The sequence below is a fragment of the Carassius carassius genome, chromosome 13, assembly GCF_963082965.1.
Source record: "Carassius carassius chromosome 13, fCarCar2.1, whole genome shotgun sequence".
Lineage (NCBI taxonomy): Eukaryota > Metazoa > Chordata > Actinopteri > Cypriniformes > Cyprinidae > Carassius > Carassius carassius.
This window is the reverse complement of record NC_081767.1, coordinates 5,251,578-5,275,129: the sequence shown is the minus strand read 5'-3', so window position 1 is coordinate 5,275,129 and position 23,552 is coordinate 5,251,578. Positions and strand designations below refer to the sequence as shown.

General features: G+C 38.2%; 1 protein-coding gene across 1 annotated transcript in view; it reads right to left on the bottom strand.

Moving 5' to 3' along the window:
* Positions 1-232: 232 nt before the first annotated feature.
* LOC132155890 (PR domain zinc finger protein 10-like) overlaps positions 233-23,552 on the bottom strand; it is a 28,251-nt gene continuing 4,931 nt past the window's right edge. The window contains exons 3-23 of the mRNA XM_059564648.1: positions 21,054-21,215; positions 19,783-19,842; positions 19,537-19,641; positions 18,941-19,121; positions 18,600-18,841; positions 18,310-18,510; positions 16,202-16,274; positions 15,607-15,724; positions 15,398-15,515; positions 14,733-15,017; positions 9,220-9,564; positions 7,905-8,060; positions 7,512-7,688; positions 7,268-7,378; positions 6,020-6,220; positions 5,788-5,934; positions 5,356-5,526; positions 4,671-4,799; positions 956-1,130; positions 754-854; positions 233-665 (exon numbers count right to left, since the gene is read on the bottom strand). Of these exons, the coding sequence (XP_059420631.1) occupies positions 474-665; positions 754-854; positions 956-1,130; positions 4,671-4,799; positions 5,356-5,526; positions 5,788-5,934; positions 6,020-6,220; positions 7,268-7,378; positions 7,512-7,688; positions 7,905-8,060; positions 9,220-9,564; positions 14,733-15,017; positions 15,398-15,515; positions 15,607-15,724; positions 16,202-16,274; positions 18,310-18,510; positions 18,600-18,841; positions 18,941-19,121; positions 19,537-19,641; positions 19,783-19,842; positions 21,054-21,215 (3,450 nt within the window). The 3' untranslated portion in view covers positions 233-473. The remainder of the gene's footprint in view (positions 666-753; positions 855-955; positions 1,131-4,670; positions 4,800-5,355; positions 5,527-5,787; positions 5,935-6,019; positions 6,221-7,267; positions 7,379-7,511; positions 7,689-7,904; positions 8,061-9,219; positions 9,565-14,732; positions 15,018-15,397; positions 15,516-15,606; positions 15,725-16,201; positions 16,275-18,309; positions 18,511-18,599; positions 18,842-18,940; positions 19,122-19,536; positions 19,642-19,782; positions 19,843-21,053; positions 21,216-23,552) is intronic.

Genomic DNA, 23,552 nt, shown 5'->3' with positions numbered 1-23,552 from the left:
TTGCTTCAACCATCAAAAGAACGAGACAATTTTGAGACTGATGCTAGATTCTCCAAAAGAAACATCAAGGTCATTTGACCTCTTGACACCTTTTATTGTGGGGAAATATGAACAAAACAAATAAATCCTTTTGAAGGACTATCATCAGATTCACTCAGGTATGAAAATGTAGAATCTCTCAATACTTAAGAGGACATTTACAAATAAAGAGAGGAAAAAAACTAGGCCAGAATGAGGATATAATTAAAGGCAGGATGGCACAAGTCTGAAGTCATGATTGATCCTGAAAACATATATGGTTGGGTCTTTTTGGGCGTCCAGAGAAACACAGTTAATCACTCCAGTGTTTTTATTAATTCATAAAAATCACCATTTCAGTTCATTGTTTTTAACATTTAACATAAGAAAATAAATCCGAAATCTGTTTGTTCATTTCAAGATGACGACTCAGGTTCTTCATGTGAGAATGAGGGTCAGGGTTTGGTGATGTGAACCTCACTGGCTCCCGTCCCGTTGGTGGTGGTGGTGATGATGTACTGTGTGGTGGTCTGCTGACTGATGGCCGGCTGCTCCAGTGGGTCGGGGTGAACCTGCGCAGCGCTGGACGGGACGTGCACCTGCTTACCATCCAGCTCCGTCTGTCCTTCTGAGATCACATAGTGTGTCTGCAATGCACCAGAAACCAAACAATATGAAGCAAAAGCACAGGAATTTATGTGGAAGGCAGGTAGCTTCTCGAGTGAACAAACTCACTGTTTGGAGCTGACTGCTGTTGACAGCTGCAGTGACAGGGGTGCTGGCCTCTGCTATCACATACTGAGTATGAGGAAGAGCCATCATCTGGATCTCAGATGCTTACAGGAGCAAAAGGAGGAAAACACAATGCTGCCATTAGGTTTACGGTATAATATAACAATAGATATCTATTAAAGAAGCTTTTGCTGAATATACTTACGATAACTCCTGTAATTCCAGTTGCTGGGAAGGTACGCATGCTGTGCAGCACCTTGTGTCTGACTGGTGGACGTCTGTAGAGGCGGGCCCTGGGCGAGGGTCACAGGGGTCAGCTGGGCGGTGCTAAGCTCCTGGGCTGCTTGCTGAGAGGAGGGACTTAGAGGCTGAGCTGAAACCTGATTGGATGATTTAAAAAATGTGTTAAAAGGGTAGAAGTGATGGTTAGTGATGGGTGCAATGAACCGTTTCGAAGCTTCGAATCAATTGCTTCACAAAATGTTTCACTGATGCCTGCTGGTCAAAACTGTGTAAATGCAACAAAAACTCAGACAAAAACATGCATAAAAACAGCTTTTACAAACCCAATGAAAATGCTTTCTTGAAAGAAAAATATATTAAATGCAATCAAAATAATAAAATACCATTAAAAATGAAGGCCTATGTGTCTTTAAAATAACTATTATTCATTTGCATTGGCTTGTTTTGTTTATTTTATGGAGAGCTTTTCTAAACAGGCCAGTAAGAGACTATTAACTACTACTAATCCTTTTAATTACACAAATATCTCATTAAAATGTTTACAAATTGATCAAACTGATATGAGTTCACTGAGAGAACCACTACATCAGCGCCTATGATTATATGATCTCGGAAGATTCAAGGGTTCACAGAGAATGCCCCCTTGAGGTGAACTATTAAAATTTTGAAATGTTTAAAAACAGTTATGACATAAAGTCTTTTTTACTGAAATCAATTGACTTTGGCATTTTGATAAGTGTTCCGAAACAATTGTTTCGCTAAGCTTCATGAAGCAGTTTTTCAAAAGCAGCCATCACTACTGATGCCATTTAACTACACAAAAGTATATAAAGAAAAAAATCAAATATTTTATATTTACTGAATTATTAAATATAGAATCTGAATCATTATAGAACATCTTAATATAACATTATAGACCAAAAAGTTGGTCTTGGTGTGAATAAGCTGAAATGTTGCAGTTTTCTGCAAAATGTATTCCAAAGTTTGGGGCTGAACAATAATAATAATAAAAAAGCTTTATATAAAGAAATATTAATATTAGAAAATCTTTAAGAAACAACAACTTAAACCTCTTTCAGTATCCATAAAGTGAACATTGTTCAACTATTTCTATTTCAACTATTCAATTTTTATTTAGTTTATTAATAAATAGAAATATGAAAATAAGAAATGTATTGTAGTAATACTATTGTAATGTAGAATAAATCAAGTATTTTAAAAAATATATACTTTTATTTTAAAGTGCAACTGTAAAATTACCATAGTAATAATAATGTCTTAATTTATTCATTTTCAAATTTTAATCCATTAAGCTTTTATTTTAACGGCTTGCCAGAGAAAATTCGTTAAATTTCAAAAACTCTCAGTGTATACATTTATCTAAAGGATGGTACTCAAATGGTTCAGGTCATACTTAGAAGGGAGAGGCTATTATGTGAGTCTAGGAGAGCAGAAGTCTAATGTCCATCACATGCGGAGTCCCACAAGGCTCAATTCTTGCACCGCTCTTGTTTAGCCTGTATATGCTCCCACTACGTCAAATAATGAGAAAGAACCAAATTGCCTATCACAGCTATGCTGATGATACCCAGATTTACCTAGCCTTATCTACAAATGACTACAGCCCAATTGACTCCCTCTGCCAATGCATTGATGAAATTAATAGTTGGATGTGCCAGAAAGTTATTGCATTTGGAAACAAATATGAAGTGTTCAAGGTAAATGCATACCTTGACTCTAGGGGTCAAACAACTAAAAATCAAGTCAGGAATCTTGGTGTGATTCTGGAGACAGACCTTGGTTTCAATAGTCATGTCAAAGCAGTAACTAAATCAGCATACTATCATTTAAAAAACATTGCAAGAATTAGATGTTTTGTTTCCAGTCAAGACTTGGTGAAACTTGTTCATGCCTTCATCACCAGCAGGGTGGACTATTGTAATGGGCTCCTCACCGGTCTTCCCAAAAAGACCATTAGACAGCTGCAGCTCATCCAGAACGCTGCTGCAAGGATTTTGACTAGAACCAGAAAATCTGAGCATATCACACCAGTCCTCAGGTCCTTACACTGGCTTCCAGTTACATTTAGGATTGATTTTAAAGTACTTTTACTCGTATATAAGTCACTCAATGACCTAGGACCGAAATATAATGCAGATATGCTCACTGAATATAAGCCTAACAGACCACTCAGATCATTAGGATCGAGTCAGTTAGAAATACCAAGGGTTCACACAAAACAAGGGGAGTCCTCCTTTAGTTACTATGCCGCCCGCAGCTGGAATCAGCTTCCAGAAGAGATCAGATGTGCTGAAACACTGGTCACATTTAAATCTAGACTTAAAACTCATCTGTTTAGCTGTGCATTTATTAAATGAGCACTGTGCGATGTCCGAACTGATTGCACTGTATTTTACTGTATTTTATGTAAAATCATTTTCTATTTTTACCTTGTTTTAAAATCATTTTAAATAAGTCATTTTTTAAATAATTTCCAAAGTTTTAAAATTGCTAGTTTTATTTTTGTTATTATTTTCTTCATGATTATTTTACTTTCTTTTATGTAAAGCATTTTGAATTACCATTGTGTACGAAATGTGCTTGTGGCGAGTGGGGCGGGGCCGAGGGACGTGGGAACAAGGAGTGAGGCCGGCAATGATTGGGCAAATCAGTGGCACCTGCGGCCCACCGCCGGTCTCGAGTCCCACAGAGGAGATGGAAGGATATAAAACTGGAGCGACGACAGTGAGGGACGAGAGAGGACCAGGCCTGGGCGTTATTTTAGGTTTTGGTTTCATTTTGTGCGCATCAGTCGTCCGTGAGGGGCTGGTGCGCTGTTTTGTGTTTATTTTTGTAATTAAAGTTTCATGTTGATTGTCCGCCGGTTCCCGCCTCCTTCTTCCCGATGATTATGGAGTCTTTATCATTACAGTGAAACAGCGCACCAGCCCCTCACGGACGACTGGTGCGCTCAAATAAAACCAAAACACAACTAAAAGTCCAGGCCTGGTCCTCTCTCGTCCTTCACTGTCGTCGCTCCAGTTTTATATCCTTCCATCTCCTCTGTGTGCCTCGAGACCGATGGGTCGAACAGGTGTAGCTCATCTCCAATCACTCCACCGGCCTCGCTCCCACGTCCCTCGGCCCCGCCCCACTCGTCACAGTGCTATATAAATAAACTTGCCTTGCCCTGCCTAAAGGGGCTATTCAGCACTGGCAAGATGGGCTTTTAATAAAACTTTGCTGTCTATTAAGTAAAAATGCAAAACATTTTTTGAAATCAGTATTTCATAACTAGAGAAAAAAAAGGCGGTGATGTTCTCTTTTGTCAACAGCACGACCCTCTTTGGATCTGACTGCCAGAGGGTGGGAATACAAAAATGCAGATGTTCGATCTGTAGTTTTAACAAAAGCCCTGGAGTTATTAAACTTATTCTGCCAGATGACAAAAAGTACATATTTTGCACCATCTGGTGGACATTTGCTGATAAATACAAGGGATATTCAGGGCATGTAACTCTGACAAAGAGTAGTCATTTACTTATACTGACATTGAAACAATACAAAGCTGTTTGGAAATAGGCAGAATTATCCTACAGTTAAACTGCAGTCTTCACAGATAATTAGACTAATCCATATTGTGATATTATATCAAAATAGTGTACAGCATGCCTCACCTGTGCATTGGCCTGCACTGTCCCTGTAGGCTCAGCCACCTGGATGTGCTGGACCTGAACAGAGTGCTGACTGTAACTGTGAGGGTCGTGTAACTGACTCACATCTACTGTAGAGTGAGGAGAGGACGCCTGCAGAGACAAACAGACAGAACACTCACTTAACAAATCAGGCTAAAACTCACCAGAAGATGGAGAAGCACTATATTTATAGCATTTAATAGCAACAGAATTTTTTTAAAGATTATAAATGTATTTTTCAATGTACTGCATCCTCAAAGAATAAAAGTATTTATTATTATTATTATCAACAGTGATAAGAAATGTCGCTTGAGCAGCAAATCAGCATATTAGAAAGATTTCTGAAATCTCATGTGACACTGAAATTCTGCTTTGTCATCGCAGAAATAAACAACATCTTAAAATATTTTTATATCAGGTATTATAAATTGCAATATTATTTCACAACATTACTTTTTTATGTATTTTTAAACAATTTAATGCAGCCTTGATGAGCATAAGCAACCTAATACAAAAATTTGAATGATTCAAAACAAAACAAAAAAAGAACAAAGTTAAAAGAATAAAGCAAACAGAATAGACAAAATGAAAAAGATAAAGCAAAAAAAAAAAAAAAAAAGAAAAGTAATAAAGATTCAAAAGGGATTGTGAATGAGCGTGTGCGTACCGGGGCCACCTGCACCACCTGCAGCTGAATGTGCTGTGGCTGGGACAGGCCTCCTCCTGCCTGAGACACTGGGATGTACTGGATCCTCTGGAAATCCCCTTGTGCTGTGCGGTAGTCTGTGGTCAGGGTCTGGGACAGCTCCGTCATGGCCTGGGTCAACAGATCGGTCGTCTAGGAGAAAGACAGGAACTTATGAAAACTGGGTTGTTACGTGACACTTTATTAACCATCTAACCAGTAACACTTTACTGCAACTGCCTCTTCAGTCATTTAAAGCATTCAACTCAATGTTAGCACTGACAATAACATTGTCCAATGAGCCCACGGAGACCCAAAACATTCGTGTATAAAGTAAATAGGGCAGATTTAGATTTCATGCTATCACTCTGAAGTGTTTGGGCGAGTGTGTCTGAGTGTGCACGTTTGGCTCACCACCACGGTCTCTGCAGTAGCGCTGTCTGTTGTGATGACGGCAGGAGCGCTGCTGATGACGGTAGCGGCCAACGGTGCCTGGATGCTGCTGCTGCTGTTGTACTGATACTCTGGATGCTTCTTACGGATGTGCTGGACCATCTTTGTCTGAAAATAAAGATAGACATGTGTTAGGACACATCAATCGATTCACATGAACATCTATACCACGTGATCACTGGCTCTACTGTACCTTGCTGCTGTACTGTTTGGCACAGTGCGGGCAGCACACGGGTGCAGAAGCGATGGTGCCGGTCAGCTGTGTGTGTGTGCTCAGCATGGGGTCAGGCTCTCCCGGCCCGGCTGGACGCAGCTTCCGGATGCTGGGGGGCAATTCTGCCCCGGGATGGTTCTTCAAAATGTGGGCCTTCCTCTTACTGGCACTTTTATACACCTGAACAGGTAAAGGAAAGGGTGAAGATCAAATAATAACATAATACAATACTTAATAAATACAATTATTTTCAGGGTGTAATGGCATGATATAGATATACTTGTGTGTGTTTGTACTGTTCAAAAGTTTGGGATCAGTAAAATTTTCTTTAATAATATTATATAAAACATAATAAAATTATGCTCATCATAAGACTTAAGGGGGAAAAAAATCTATATATTTTTTTTTTAAGCTGTGACACTTTTAATTAATTACTTAATTACTTTTAAATAAACAGAATTTATTTAAAATAGAATATATATATATATGTATTTTTTCTTCTCCTTAAGTCTTATGATGAGCATAATTGTATTATGTATATTTTATTTTTTTTGAAGCTGTGATACTTTTTTAAACAGAATTTATTTAAAATAGAAATATTTTCAAACAGTATAAGTATTTACTATACATTTTTTTCTATCAATTTAACACATCCTTGCTGAATTAAAAAGGGTAATAAAAAAAAGAAAAAAAAAAAAGTACTGACCCCAAACTTTTGAACGGTAGTGTATTTTGTAACAAATATTTCCATTTTAAATAAATGCTGTTCTTTAACATTTTACTCATATATACTAAAATACCTTTGTAGAATTCTTTTATAAGTATATACAGGTATATCAGAAATATTTAGATGTTTCCAACCTTGATAATAAATCATATTCGAATATTATAAAATATATAGAATATAGCATATTAGAATGAGGTCTGAAGGATTTTTATTTTTAATTTTATATAAAAAAAATTAAACAATAATTGACTGATATTTCCCTGTTTTCCATTACCATGGGAACCCTGTCGATATGAACGTACTATGCAGAAAGAGCCAAATGGCAACTCTGTCCTCAGAGGGTCTCTTGGCTCTAGGACACACTGCTATTGTCTTTCTAAGAGTCAGCTGTAACTGCAGCCAATGTGAAGACCAGCGGGGTGTTAAAATGTGGTAAGACAGAGCTCACAGCTATCATAAACAACCGCAGTAGAACATTCATGTGCCGAAGGAGTCCAGACCTTATCACAGTACTGGCAGAAATAATCTCTGTTGGGTTTAATGATGGGCAGCGTCAGCTCAGGAACCTCCTCCAAACGCATCTCAGGATGTCGCTTAGACAGGTGATTCACCTGTAGACAGAGCAGTAGGAGAACAAGCAAAGAGGTCACAAGTGGCCTATGATTTCAAAAACACTCACTTTGGAAAGGCAAAGAAACAGCAAAAAACTTAATAAATAAATAGAAGACAAAGAAACTTCAATACCAGCATGCCTCGTCTCCTGAAGCCCATCATACAGAGTCGGCATTTAAACATGAAGCTCTCAAAGTCAGTGGTGGGCTCCTTCTGTTTCAGAGCTTTGGTGCGGTGGATGTGGTCCTTTTTGGCCTCGCGTTCAGGGTTGTGCATCCTCTGCATGTGTTCCCGTAATTTATCCTTCCTCTAGCCAATAAAGGAAAAACAACACACAACAAAATGAATGAGAAGTTAAAACACACACACTCACACACTAAGGTAGGCTTCATGTCTAAGCTTTAAATGCAACAAATGTAATTGGCTTCAAAACCGTAAAAATGTATAAACATCACAATGCACTGCATTTATTCACACAAATACATTTATGCATGCATATTATTCATCTTGGCACATGTGAATCACCTTGAACTGTTTCCCACAGGTGGAGCACAGGAAGTCCTTGCGGTCAGAGTGGCGAAGCATGTGGAGTCGTAGTTTATCAGGCCTGCAGAAGGCTTTATCACACTCTGTACACTGGAAGATCTTCTCTGAGTGGAAAGTCCTCACGTGTTTCTTTACCTGCACAACACCGATACATGACTGATTCATCACATATCATTAAACACAGAATACTGCCATGTAATCAGATATTAAAAGATCATGTCACTTTTGATTTCCTTTTTTCACTTGAAAATTCACTTGTTATCAAAGGTTTCTTCGACTGTACTTAGCATTCTATCATTGCTCATCAATGGATCCTCTGCAGTGAATGGGTGCCGTCAGGATGAGAGTCCAAACGGCTGCTAAAACCATCACAATAATCCACATGACTTCAGGCCATCAATTAAAATCTTATGAAGTGAAAAGCAGCGCATTTGTCATAAATTTATCATTAAGATGTTTGACATTTCATCTGAATCAGGAGAGAAATATGCACTGATTAATCACGGTTTACAAGCTAAAACGGTTCTAAATATATATGTTGGTGGATTTTGATGTGAGAGGACAACAGGAAATGGACTTTTCATTATTGTGGAAGCCCGTTTCTGCCACTGAATAAAAAAACAAAACAAGGTAATTTGTTTTAATTACCGACTTTATCACAATTCTGACATTTTTTTTGTCAGAATTTAGTTCATATATCTCAATTTATACTAGATAACTTGCAATTGCAATTACAAAGTCATAATGCGAGTCATAAAATCAGAATTGTGAGATAAAAAGTCACAATTACCTTTATTATTAGTTTTATTTTTTATTTAGTGGTGGAAACGGGCTTCCATACATTATGGATTATGGAGTCGTATTATGGCCAAAAGTGATGGCTAAAGTGTCTTGATGGATTTCTTTCTTACAAACATGCAGATTTCCACTTTACAAGACATTCATTGATGGACTGGAGAGGTGTGTATTACTTTTGGATTATTGTGATGTTTTAATCAGCTGTTTGGGCTTTCATTCTGACGGCACCCATTCACTGCAAAGGATCCATTGATGAGTAAGTGCCGGAATGCTAAATTTCTCTGAATCTTTTCCAATGAAGAAACAAACTCATCCTAGACGGCCTGAGAGTGAGTCAGTTTTCTGAATTTTTCAGTTTTGGGTGAAATATTCCTTTAATAATTAGAGATTTTTGGAATGGAAAGGAAGGGTTTAAAAGACAAAAAAAAAGTCATAATGAGGTGGTTTAGAAACAGTTTTATGACTATGTGTCATTCTGTTTGTTAGCACAGGACACCTGTATGAAGTCTGTGAAGGTTTTCTTGCAGGAAGGACAGGAAAAGCAGCCGTTGACCTGGTGAACCCCCACATGTACTCTGAGCAGGTCCAGTCTGTCATAGGACTCGGTGCAGAAGAGGCAGGAGTAGGTGCGCTGGTCACAGTGCAGATGCAGGTGATCCTCAAGCACAGCGTTCGTCAGGAAGCCCTTACCGCACTGATGGCACATGTGACGGCAGCCGTCCCGCCCGTGGTATCGCATGTGCTGGTCCAGCTTGTCTTTATCTCGAAAGGCTTTCCCGCAATGAGAACATTTAAAGGGTCGAAAGGACTTACGGATGAAAAGATGCTGGAGAGCGGCATTCTGGGTAAGGGAAGAGAGAAAGCATGGAGGAATGGACACTTTTGAAATGAGAAGACGACTAGGTGAACAATCCAAGCAGGATGATGAGGAATCACTTAGTTTACACTGAACCATATGATTTGTGAGCAATGACACAATGCACTTGCATGGGACAGAGATGGTGGCTGAAACAAGTCATCGTGTTTGCATGCTGAAACACAAACAGGATTTAATCTTTCAGTTGTAGCTTTAAGCTATAATATAGTTCCAAACACAAAAGACTGTCCTCCATTGAATACAAAAGGAGATGTTTAACAGAATGATTTGCAATGCTAGTATTAATATTCATGGCTGTGATAATGTCCATGATTTTATTTTATAGCTAACCATACAGCTTTTATTTCAGCCAAACGATAGTATCAGCAGTAATTTATGCTATTTTTGGAGCACAATTCAGATTTCTCAATTCAATTTTATTTCAATTCACAAGATCTTGATTTGATTAGATTCTGATTTTGATATTGATTTATTTGGATACATATCAGGTATAGTGCAGGTACTTGTCAGTTTGTACATTACTATAATTTCAAAGGTAACTAGTTCAAACTATTAAATGCAATTTCTATTTAGTTTCAGATATAATCAACACACAAACACTTAGCAAACATTTAAATTGCACAAAAGCCTGTTTTTCGATTTAAGGATGTAATCCTGCTTCTACACTACATTTTTGTTGAAAAATAAACTTTTACATTTAAGAGGAAGAGATGACTGGTTCATGTGCACTCAGTGCCAGAATGGTATTTTTTTTTTATTTCATGATAAAACTGACAAGATTTAAAAGCTGAGACTTTGTTACATATTAAAAATAACAAAGCACAATTGTTTTTTGATTATTGCTTGGAAGGCAGATTAATTCTTAGGTTTAATAATTGATATTGATATTTCATCAATTTTTCATTGATATTTCATGATATTTCATATTTTATCATGAATATATTGATTATTCATCAAAATGCTATGGGCTGGTAAGCGGTTAAAATTTTTAATCTAATTAATTAATTACATGATGTGGTGGTAGAAATTACTCTGAAAAGATGATTTAAAGTCATTGCTGTGCAAAGCATCAAACAGAGATTACAAAAAGTAGGTTCAGCAAGAAATATTTTGTTTGATAAAAATGTATTACTTATAGCCTACTCTTTTGTAAATGATGACAGAATTGTCATTTTTGGTTGGGTGAACTATAACTTTAATAATTTTCTTATTTCTATTATTATTAATATGAAAATATGAAATTATTTCTTTAATGAAATGGTACTCTAAATAATAAACTAAAACTCCCAGTTGGTGGTGGTAAATGTCTTGATCATTAAGTCATCGAGTCATTTATTCATTTGATTCACTCAAATGGCTGATTCATTCAGGAGTGAAGTAAATGGTTCAAAAGCACACAGAGTCATCGCTCTCTAAGCTCTGGCGGTTCTTTGATGTCATATACTGATCGGTCCATTACCACTTCAAGTGCATTACCACTTCAAATCCAACGCGACTATGGCCAATGGCTCAACGCGCCAAATAAAATGGTTCACCAAATTCATTCAAAACGTGTATTAAGAAATGAAATGCCACTGCGGGTTGCTCGGAGATGAACAGTTCTGCTTTGTCTTTATCTTCTGGTTTGCAAAATTGAGCAAAACAGACAACACTGTGTCTAAAATAACACAATATTAACTTCTTAATGAACTGGGGCTCGTTCTTCGTACGTTGCTTATTACATCCGAGATCAAATGACACATCCAAGATGATTTCATCGTGCTAATCATAATCCGGCTAATTGAGTTCTTCGAACACACCTGTTGTTTATGATTAGTATCGCTGGATTGAGTTATCTGAGATAACTGCGCGTTCACGCGCTGGCTTAAAAGGGGATATGTATCGATAGTAGAGCGCGCACAGTTTTTCTCCTCAGCAGAGCAAGATAGTCGAAGTTTATTCGGAATTTTAATGTTTAATCAAAACGCCAGGGAACACCTCAAAGTCTGCAAAAGCCAGGAGAGAGGGCTGGCAAAAAGTAGCAGACAGTTTAAATCCGTTAGAAGTGGCCATGTTATATGTTTTTTATCACTTATTAGCCTATATTTTTGTATTTTAATAATTGCATAATTATTTTGTTCATTGTAATGTCAGAGTTACCACACTAGAACATGGGAACAAATAAAAGTGAAGTACAAAATATTCTACATGGTATTTTTTTGTTATATTATAGTCTCTTCTCTTCTATAAAAGGCACTGTTAAATAAATGGTTGTCTGTTTATAATAGCAACCAAGAAAAAGGCTGAAAAAAATAGAAAAGATCTTAGTAGCCTACACTGTAAAATATTTTGCTGCATTAAATTAAGGCTGTATAGTCATTTCAACTGTTAAATCTTAAGTAATGATGAATTGCTTTTTACTTGTGAAAGTGAAAACTGATAAACTTATGTTAATGTAAAACTATTTATTGAAGAGGAGTTCAAAAAGAGTTATTGATCACATTTTTCCCAAGTGTAGTTCATTGTAATGACATTGTGTTTTCCTCTTTTGTGCACTTTTACATAATACACCAACACTTGTTAACTTAAGTGGACATTTTCTAACTTTCCAAAGGAAAGAAAGTATAAGACTTTGTAATGTCTATTTGTTTCCATTGCACTGGACAGTGAATAAACCCTCTCAGATAACTGTCATATGGAGGAACTAGCCTACCTGCAAGTGCATAATAACTACTTAATTTATACTTGTATGCTTTATGGCTGCAGTATAAGTTGCAGGATTCCACATCTACAGAAAGGCCTACAGAATAGTCTGCACAGACAGAGGAGACATAGGCCTACAGGCGGGCAGTGTATAGACAACTTTTCCTTTTTATTTGTTGCATGAGGCATGTGTCTAATATCTCTTGTTGCAGGCACTTGACCACTGGCTTTTCTTTACAAAGAACAATTGAAATAAAACTCAAGGAACTAAGCATATTTGTCTTTTATTAAACATTTAATGAAAAGTGTTTTTTTGGCAATGTTGTGTAATATGGCACATGCAACAATGTCACAGGCCCTGTCAGGTGTGCAACCCTCAGACTTTTCAGACACTGAAATCTTCCCTTTAGATAGCCAAAGTTAATCTCATTGTGTGCCCTTGTCCTGGAGCTGCAACTGGTTTGGGTCAGGGAATGGGGTCATAAAACCCCTGTCTGCAGGCAGGAACATGTCATAATCACCTATGAAATAATGCAGTTCTGTTAGGATCAGCATAAGTGTAATATAGCTCGATATTTAATTGTGGAACTTTCCTTACCACTTTTCAAATAATGTGCATAAATGTGAATCTCTGCAAATTCTTAAGTCATGCACAGATCTTGGCCATCTTGGCCAGATTTGTCAACTGCCTTTTTTTATTTGATATAATATTATTAATCTGGAATATTAAGAATCACAATAGTAATTGGACTGCACATTTACATTGTGAACCCCCTTTCTGTTCACATAATCCCCTTCATTGAGGCCTTGATGGCAGTCTATGGTCTAGCATAAGCCTGAGTGACATATACTGTAATCAGTATGGTCATGATTGCATGATCTTCATTAAAAAAATATTTAAATAGTCTAATAAATAGTATAGTCGTCTAATAAATAAAAAAATAAAAAACTGCTCCAAAAACTGCTTTACAACTTTGGGTCTAAAGTGGCTTGGAAATGTCACCAAAAAAAACTAAAACTGTTTTTTAAACCTAAAAGCACCAGGCAAACTCCGAATGGCACGACAGACAGCACTTTCCATCAAGTTCTCCGCATCTCCAATAGTAGGCTATAAAGGAAAGAGCCACTCGTAAATAATCTTAGGGTACAGTTTGTTCTGTAGTTAAAGGCCGACTCCGACAAGTCGAAAATAAATGTGCCTTTCCAACAAATTAATAATGTAAACGACAATCTCAAGAGTCACGAGAAAAAAAAAGAAAAAAAATTATATATATATATATAAAGTGCACTGGACTTTATATATATATATATTTATATATATTTATATACTTTATATATCGCGCTGGACTTCCCGTATCATCTCCGTTTATGAGCCACAGTCTAATCCTGTTTACATGAAATAAGCCTGCTCGCGAGCAGGTTTAAGATTGCGCACCTGTTGCTATGACAGCAAGTCCGGGATGAGCTTCGAAGAACCAAACAATCCAAGATCATGCCAAATCGTCAACAATCAAATCCAGCTAACTGAGTTAGCGACGTACGAAGAACGAGCCCCTGTTGTATAAGATGAGTAACTTATCACATTTGCACTCGTGTGATATTGCACTTAGCCTACAGCTCGTGTGATATTTCTTAACTATGTGATGTAAAAAAAAAATCAAACAGCCATATCTTGAATTTTAGTAGGGCTGCTCCGATCAGCTGAGCAGCTGTTACTACACAGAACCGTTGTTAACTGAGAAGATGCGCAAATCCACGTTAATTTCCAGCGTTTATTTGCGCATCTTCTCAGTTAACAATGGCTCCGTGTAGCAACAGCTGCTCTATGTGAAATCACGCACCTGAGGGAATTTACCGCTGATTAGAGAACCGGCTTTACTGACGAGATGCGCATTAACGATCGGCCGATCGTGATCGGAGCAGCCCTAAATTTTAGGGTCATTTTCTAGGCTCCATCATGCAGTAAGTTGTTGCCCTGCCTCATATTAGTCATCAATCGACTGTATGGAATGGCAGATGATCCACATAGGTCTGGGGCGGAGCAAGTGCGTTATTTTTCTCCATAATGAATTAATCTGATTAACGCGTTAAATTACCAACCCTACAAATTGCATATCAAAATCAATACTGTCAACCCAACCCAAATTCCCATTAAGGATTAAGTCATTTTTGGAGCAGCTGTCCTTGAACTCTGCTGGCGGATGAAGACAGATATAATGGAGATGTAGACTGCCAGTGTAGCGTGACATCACAACACTGCATTGACGGAAGGAGGAGGTTTCACTCTGGCCCACAGTAGACCTACCTGCAAGTCCACCTTAACGTGCAGCACGCAACAAAAGAGAAAGACACACCCACATACACGTCACAGTTAAACAACTCTAGCCTACTTAACACACAACACTGCAGAGATCTGAGGTTGTGGGACACTCATGACGGGCGCATCTTACCCTAATCCTCCTTGCCCTCCTCATGTCCTGCGGTGTGAGGTGAGGGTCTTCGGGACTTGTCTGAGACAGGTCCTCTTTGGCAGACCCCGGGACTTCTGTGGCTGGAGGTGGGGTGACAGAATCACCCTCCTCTTGCAGATCCTCAGTGTGGGATGCTGGGGTATCAAGCCCTTCTTCTGTCTCGGTCTCCATCGATTCGGCTGCCATCTCCACCACCTTCAGCCCATTGAGAGCTCCGTCTGTCCTCTCCTCAAACGGTAGTTTGTCTACAGATTCTAAGAGCTCCTACAGCAGGTGCAGAGCCACAGATTTAGCACAAAATCAAATCAAAGTCACTTCAAACGTTCAGAAAGAGATGGTAAAACCAATCTGCATCAAGCAAACAAGTTTGAGCTGCCGTTACCATACGTGTGTGTGTGTGTTAATCAATGTTTAAATGTGAATAAAAGCCAATTTTGCCTGCTCAGAAAACATTTTGAACTGTTCCATTATTATGGATCACTTTTATCATGTCTTTATTAACTTTTTGAAGCATCAAAGTTTTGGTTGAATGGACTTTCAGTGGAGGGACAGAAATCCCTGAAATTTGCGTTTTAAAGATTGACGGAATTATTGAAATGGGTTTGAAATGATGTGATGGTGAGTAAATGATGAAAGAACAGTACCTGTGTCTTGTCAGCACTCTCAACAGGAGTCTGTGGGCAGATGAATTTCATACGTCGTCCCGGTCGCCTTGCGCCACCGAATCGCTTCCTGCCCCGTCCTCGGCCACGGCCCTTCGGCCTGGAAGAAAAGAATATAATGTGTTCACTATAATGAACTCACTGTCAGGAATATAATCATGAACATCGGAGTCACTGATGTGCATTCAAACCTTTGGATGAGGTTCAGCTTGTCGTCGTGCATGTTTAAGTGCTGCTGAAGCTGCTCTGAGCTCACGAACCGTCTGTTACACTCATAACACGGCCAGTTCTTCTCCTGCTCACGTAAAACTGACCCAGGAACCAAAACAGAAACATATTTTTAAACTATTACCAGTATAATATCATTGTTTGGGTAAGGGGAAATTAATGAATCGCTTTCCCGAAAAGAAAAAAAAAGGCTTCTGCTTGTTCTTAAAGGCTGAATAATTCCAAAGGAACTCACTATTTTGCCAGGAATAATAACAAAATATATTTTGCATGTAGCGCATCAATTCTACATGGTGAGTAAGACTTCCTCTCCCTCTCTTTCCATGTGTGAGAGAAACACCTTCATACTAGAGTTCACAATGTGTCAAATATGATGCACATCCATTGAGATTAATTAAGTCATTTAGGCACAATTGGATGTGATTTACCAGCATTGTAAAGGGTTGTTAACAAATGTATAGTCTGTCATGTGGGTGGCTATGTGAAAGAATCATCAGTGTCTGTCATCTATTATAACACTTCAAACAGTTAGTAATTTTAAAAGAAACAATAATTTACCTTTTCTCTCTTCATCTGTGACATCATGAACCTTCTGGTTGACAAAATCAGCATATGATGCAGCGTACCACACCTGGAATGGAAGCCTAATGTGAATTTCACTACTTGAATATATTATATATATATATATATATATATATATATATATATATATATATATACACAACCCGAATTCCGGAAACGTTGGGACGTTTTTTAAATTTTAATAAAATGAAAACTAAAGGAATTTCAAATCACATGAGCCAATATTTTATTCACAATAGAACATAGATAACGTAGCAAATGTTTAAACTGAGAAATTTTACACTTTTATCCACTTAATTAGCTCATTTAAAATTTAATGCCTGCTACAGGTCTCAAAAAAGTTGGCACGGGGGCAACAAATGGCTAAAAAAGCAAGCAGTTTTGAAAAGATTCAGCTGGGAGAACATCTAGTGATTAATTAAGTTAATTGATATCAGGTCTGTAACATGATTAGCTATAAAAGCTTTGTCTTAGAGAAGCAGAGTCTCTCAGAAGTAAAGATGGGCAGAGGCTCTCCAATCTGTGAAAGACTGCGTAAAAAAATTGTGGAAAACTTTAAAAACAATGTTCCTCAACGTCAAATTGCAAAGGCTTTGCAAATCTCATCATCTACAGTGCATAACATCATCATAAGATTCAGAGAAACTGGAGAAATCTCTGTGCGTAAGGGACAAGGCCGGAGACCTTTATTGGATGCCCGTGGTCTTCGGGCTCTCAGACGATACTGCATCACTCATCGGCATGATTGTATCAATGACATTACTAAATGGGCCCAGGAATACTTTCAGAAACCACTGTCGGTAAACACAATCCGCCGTGCCATCAGCAGATGTCAACTAAAGCTCTATCATGCAAAAGGAAGCCATATGTGAACATGGTCCAGAAGCGCCGTCGTGTCCTGTGGGCCAAGGCTCATTTAAAATGGACTATTTCAAAGTGGAATAGTGTTTTATGGTCAGACGAGTCCAAATTTGACATTCTTGTTGGAAATCACGGACGCCGTGTCCTCCGGGCTAAAGAGGAGGGAGACCTTCCAGCATGTTATCAGCGTTCAGTTCAAAAGCCAGCATCTCTGATGGTATGGGGGTGCATAAGTGCATACGGTATGGGCAGCTTGCATGTTTTGGAAGGCTCTGTGAATGCTGAAAGGTATATAAAGGTTTTAGAGCAACATATGCTTCCCTCCAAACAACGTCTATTTCAGGGAAGGCCTTGTTTATTTCAGCAGGACAATGCAAAACCACATACTGCAGCTATAACAACAGCATGGCTTCGTCGTAGAAGAGTCCGGGTGCTAACCTGGCCTGCCTGCAGTCCAGATCTTTCACCTATAGAGAACATTTGGCGCATCATTAAACGAAAAATACGTCAAAGACGACCACGAACTCTTCAGCAGCTGGAAATCTATATAAGGCAAGAATGGGACCAAATTCCAACAGCAAAACTCCAGCAACTCATAGCCTCAATGCCCAGACGTCTTCAAACTGTTTTGAAAAGAAAAGGAGATGCTACACCATGGTAAACATGCCCCGTGCCAACTATTTTGAGACCTGTAGCAGAAATCAAAATTGAAATGAGCTCATTTTGTGCATAAAATTGTAAACTTTCTCAGTTTAAACATTTGCTATGTTATCTATGTTCTATTGTGAATAAAATATTGGCTCATGTGATTTGAAAGTCTTTTAGTTTTCATTTTATTAAAATTTAAAAAACGTCCCAACTTTTCCGGAATTCGGGTTGTATAAAAAACTTATTAAAACATTATTTCAGCTAGATCCAAAGGCAACATTTCTCATTTTTGTTCAGTTTTAAGTTGAAGAACTAAATAAAATAAAAAAATAAAAATACAGAACAAAACTATATTACTTAAAAATAATAAAAATGACAAAAAATAAAACTAAAATTAAATCTAATTCAAAATATTAAGAAAAACTACAATAACATCTTAAATGTTAATCAACACCGGTAGCAATCCATTGCACAAAAATAAACAAAGAAATAAATAAATACTAATAATAAAATTTTTAGCATTTTTTCCCCTGTCATTTGTTTGATATAAATAACAAGTTTTCTTTTCATCCCACCTTAAGCTCCTGTTTGGGCTGAATGTTCTTAATGGTGGCGTAAAAGATGTCCGATCCGTATTGATAAGCCACCAGGTTCTGCTCCAGGTGATTCTGGGCGGGCCGGACAAACATCATCCAGTTACATCGCTCCTCATCGGTCAGGTCAAACCAGAGGTCCTCGGCCCTCTCGTCTTCTTTCTCAGGGTCTAGCATGTATAACTACACAGAAGCAATGCAGCACTGTATGAGACTTTTAAACGCTTTTTATTTTTTTTTATTTAGAATCAAAGATTAATGGTTTGTCGTACTTTGAGGTGGATGTGCGTCTCCTGCAGTTGGCTCTGTGGCACCAGTGGCCCCTCTATAGGACCGAACTGTGTGCGTTTCGGGATCCGCCTCTTAGTAAAGACTCCACCCAGGAAGCGGTCGATATACAGGATGAGAGGAAGACTGGCCCGAGCCTTGGACATCACAGGGCGGCTGAGGATGGGGTGCAGAGGACCGTGTTTCATACAAGCTCCGGGATTAGCATTATTACAGTCTTCACACCCTACACATAGAAATAATAACACATGAACACACTCAAAAGTGAGCTTGCAGTTCCTTCCACCACACAGTCTTAAGAGTTCAGTGTTAAATGTCTCCTCACAGAGGCTCTGAGGGGTGAACGGCTGGGGCGTCCTGGGTTCCCAGTCGTCCATTTCAGAATCGTCGCTATCGTTGTCTTCTTCCTCATCCTCTGAATCCACAGTGGAATCTGTGGCCCCCAGGGGACTCGACGAGGCCTCCGGCATGTTGGGCACAGCTGCATTAGTCACAGCAAGTTGGCTCTGTTAGGAAATAACCAGTGTCCAGTCAATAGGAGGTTAATCTTAATTCACTAATGTTACATTTCATATTCTGTAGTCTCATGCTAAGACTTTCAGGTGAACAGTTTCAAGGATTCCCTTTTAATTAGCCAGACTGCGCCAGCCATAAAATTAATTTACAGTTCTCATGGTAACATAATAGAGTAAAAGTGTCTGTCAATCAAACTAAGTGAAGCACAGCACTGTGTTCATGCAAGCAGCTCACGAGTCTGTGTTTTCAGCGTCTGTGAAGCAAACATGTGTGAATTTAATGTACACTTGGAAACACAACGTGAGCCACTGAGCCACACCTAATACAATTCCGCTACTAAAAAGAGGTTTGAGTTCACCACAAGTCAATGCAAAGACACAAAATCCTGCAGGATGTGTGTGTCACCTGTGTCACAGGTTCCAGGATCGCCTGTGGGCCATCAGCTACGTCACTCAATACGTGTAGATTTGCAGTGTTCAAGTTCTGCCCGCTCGGTAGCAGCACAGTCACCTGAGGCAACAGATAATGTGAGTGGTCACCATCAATAGCCTTTCCCTAAAAGATAACATTTGCTTCCCCATGCCATAGTTTATAAGGTTTAAAAAAGAAAGAAAATAATACATATGATAATGCTTTGGAACGCCATACGACCTGTTGTGTGGTTCCATCCTGCTGAATGTAGGCCACTTGGGGCTGATCTGTAAACACCGCCTAAACAGGAACAAAAAAGTGCAGTAAACCTGAGTTACAGCAGGAGCACATATATAAATATCATTCAGTTAGTGAGTAATCACTGCAAAACAAACCCTACAAATATACATGCTGGTTTTCTGTAATGCGATATATCACGGTAATGAATATGCACGATATTGTTATCGTGGGCACTTCTAAATAACGTGAATAATTATACATTACAAATTATTCAGAATTTGGGATGCATTGTAAGAATACGCTTCCCATCAACTGGTCAAAATGCACAACACTGCTGCATGCACCGCTGTACACATGAGCGACGCATTGAATGAAAGCACTTTCACTCTCTGACAGCAGATGGCGCTAAACTGCAGAAAATGCAGCCGTTACCCTGGAACCCCCATAAATAAAGCAGCTGCGCTACTTTCTAAAACATATTTAAATAATTTTAAATAGCCATTCAGATTTGTGCATTCTATGGTGTTCATCACAGCGACAAATACTTAAATATTTAGACTTAATATGCTATTTATTTTCAAATTTATTTTAATCTGGACTAAAGCATGACCTACATATTGTTAAATGTTTGATACTTGTTAATTCACTCTTTACATTAGGGCTTCATTAGGTAACATACGTTAATTTATTAATTAACAAACTGCCAATGAAAAATTCTTCTGAACATTCATTAATCTTAGGTATTCCAATATTTAATAACACATTGTTAAAATCGATAGTTGCAGCTGTGTTATTTAATGAGCTAACATGAACTAAGACTAAGACTAGTAAAGATTAATAACTTCTGTTTCTAGTTCTTTTGCACTTTAATCTGTGTAAAACTTTTAACTTTAGATATTTTTCTGTATTGCTTTATTGTATTCAAATATTCAGTTGTTTTTGTTATAAGAAAAGTTATTAAACCTGTAATACTGTATTATGACCACTTTTTTTTAAAACCAAATTTCAATATCGTGATAATACCGTGATAAAAGCATGAGCAATTAATCGCACTATGAAAATTTGATACAGGCATATCCTTACCTACACAGTGATCGATCTTGTACCACACTTGAAAGGATTTATTTTGCATAACAATGGATTGTACAGCTTGTAACACATCATCCAGCTATAAGCTGCTTTGTCTATCATTTACATTATACAATTCAACCACAATTATGAACTCTAACCCTGTTTGCTGGAATCCATACATCTCCACAGTGAAGACTCACCTGCGATCCATCAGCTGGGTGTATATACACCAGTGTGTGTTCGGCCGACTCGACCGAGGTGTAGGAGCTTCCATCTGCAGCGTATACAACCTGCTGCTGAGTGCGGTCTGACTGCTCTCCGCTGTACACGATCTGAGCCACCGCACCGCTCCCAAAATGCACCTGCACACCCATAAACGCTTTAATAATGAGATGAGGTGAGTCTCAAGACAGAATGGGATTTCACAACAAAATTAAATATTTAATAAAGCATCTTTCTAAGGACCATGTTTGCATCATGACATTTTCATGACAATTACTGCATGATTTTTACTGTATTAATGTACAGTCGTGGCCAAAAGTTTTGAGAATTACATAAATATTAGTTTTCAAAAAGTTTTTTTTTTCAGTTTGCTGCTAAACTGCTTTTAGATCTTTGTTTCAGTTGTTTCTGTTATGTACTGAGATATAATTACAAGCACTTCATGCGTTTCAAAGGCTTTTATCGACAATTACATGACATTTATGCAAAGAGTCAGTATTTGCAGTGTTGGCCCTTCTTTTTCAGGACCTCTGCAATTCGACTGGGCATGCTCTCAATCAACTTCTGGGCCAAATCCTGACTGATAGCAAACCATTCTTTCATAATCACTTCTTGGAGTTTGTCAGAATTAGTGGGTTTCTGTTTGTCCACCCGCCTCTTGAGGATTGGCCACAAGTTCTCCATGGGATTAAGATCTGGGGAGTTTCCAGGCCATGGACCCAAAATTTCAACATTCTGGTCCCCGAGCCACTTAGTTATCACTTTTGCCTTATGGCACGGTGCTCCATCGTGCTGGAAAATGCATTGTTCTTCACCAAACCGTTGTTGGATTGTTGGAAGAAGTTGCTGTTGGAGGGTGTTTTGGTACCATTCTTTATTCATGGCTGTGTTTTTGGGCAGAATTGTGAGTGAGCCCACTCCCTTGGATGAGAAGCAACCCCACACATGAATGGTGTCAGGATGCTTTACTGTTGGCATGACACAGGACTGATTGTAGCGCTCACCTTTTCTTCTCCGGACAAGCCTTTTTCCAGATGCCCCAAACAAGATAAGGAAAGGGGCTTCATCGGAGAATATGACTTTGCCCCAGTCCTCAGCAGTTCATTCACTATACGTTCTGCAGAAGATAAATCTGTCCCTGATGTTTTTTTTTGGAGAGAAGTGACTTCTTTGCTGCCCTACTTGACACCAGATCATCTTCCAGAAGTCTTGGCCTCACTGTGCGTGCAGATGTGCTCACACCTGCCTGCTGCCCTTCCTGAGCAAGCTCTGCACTGGTGGCACTCCGATCCCGCAGCTGAATCCTCTTTAGGAGACGATCCTTGCGCTTGCTGGACTTTCTTGGACGCCCTGAAGCCTTCTTTACAAGAATTGAACCTCTTTCCTTGAAGTTCTTGATGACCCTATAAATTGTTGATTTAGGTGCAATCTTAGTAGCCACAATATCCTTGCCTGTGAAGCCATTTTTATGCAACGCAATGATGGCTGCACGCGTTTCTTTGCAGGTCACCATGGTTAACAATGGAAGAACAATGATTTCAAGCATCACCCTCCTTTTAACATGTCAAGTCTGCCATTCTAACCCAATCAGCCTGACATAATGATCTCCAGCCTTGTGCTCGTCAACATTCTCACCTGAGTTAACAAGACGATTACTGAAATGATCTCAGCAGGTCCTTTAATGACAGCAATGAAATGCAGTAGAAAGGTTTTTTTGGGATTAAGTTAATTTTCATGGCAAAAAAGAAGGACTATGCAATTCATCTGATCACTCTTCATAACATTCTTGAGTATATTCAAATTGCTATTATAAAAACTTAAGCAGCAACTTTTCCAATTTCCAATATTTATGTAATTCTCAAAACTTTTGGCCACGACTGTATATATTGATTGCACAATCACAATGAGACCTTTGCAGGAGAACATGCTTAATTGTAACGCAATTGTTTGAATTATGCTTATTAATTATGCACTTTTCCAAATGTGACATTTGGTCTGAAAACAAAAGAAGATTATAATTGTCTCACATACATATTGACCTTTTTGTGGTTGCATGTAAACAAAAACCCAATAAGTAAAAAGGAGAACAAAATTAAAAAAAAATGTATAAGTAATAACTATATGTGACACAATTGTTTTAAAGCTGGAGTAGACTTAACAGCTTTCCCCCCGATTTGCATTCTTTTAGTCGTTTAAATTTAACTTAATGGTTTTTTTAAATCAAGATATTTCATAAAGAAGCTTGAAAACATTTGTTGCATAAGCAGTGTTGGGGAGTAACTAGTTACATGTAACGGCGTTACGTAATTTAATTACAAAATAAATGTAACAGTAATCAGTTACAGTTACTAAGAAAAAATGAGCAATTAAATTACAGTTACTTATGAAAATTGTAACGATTACAAAGAGGATTACATTTGAATATTTACACACATCCACATACAGCTTATTTCTTTCCCAAATTGCAAAGACATATG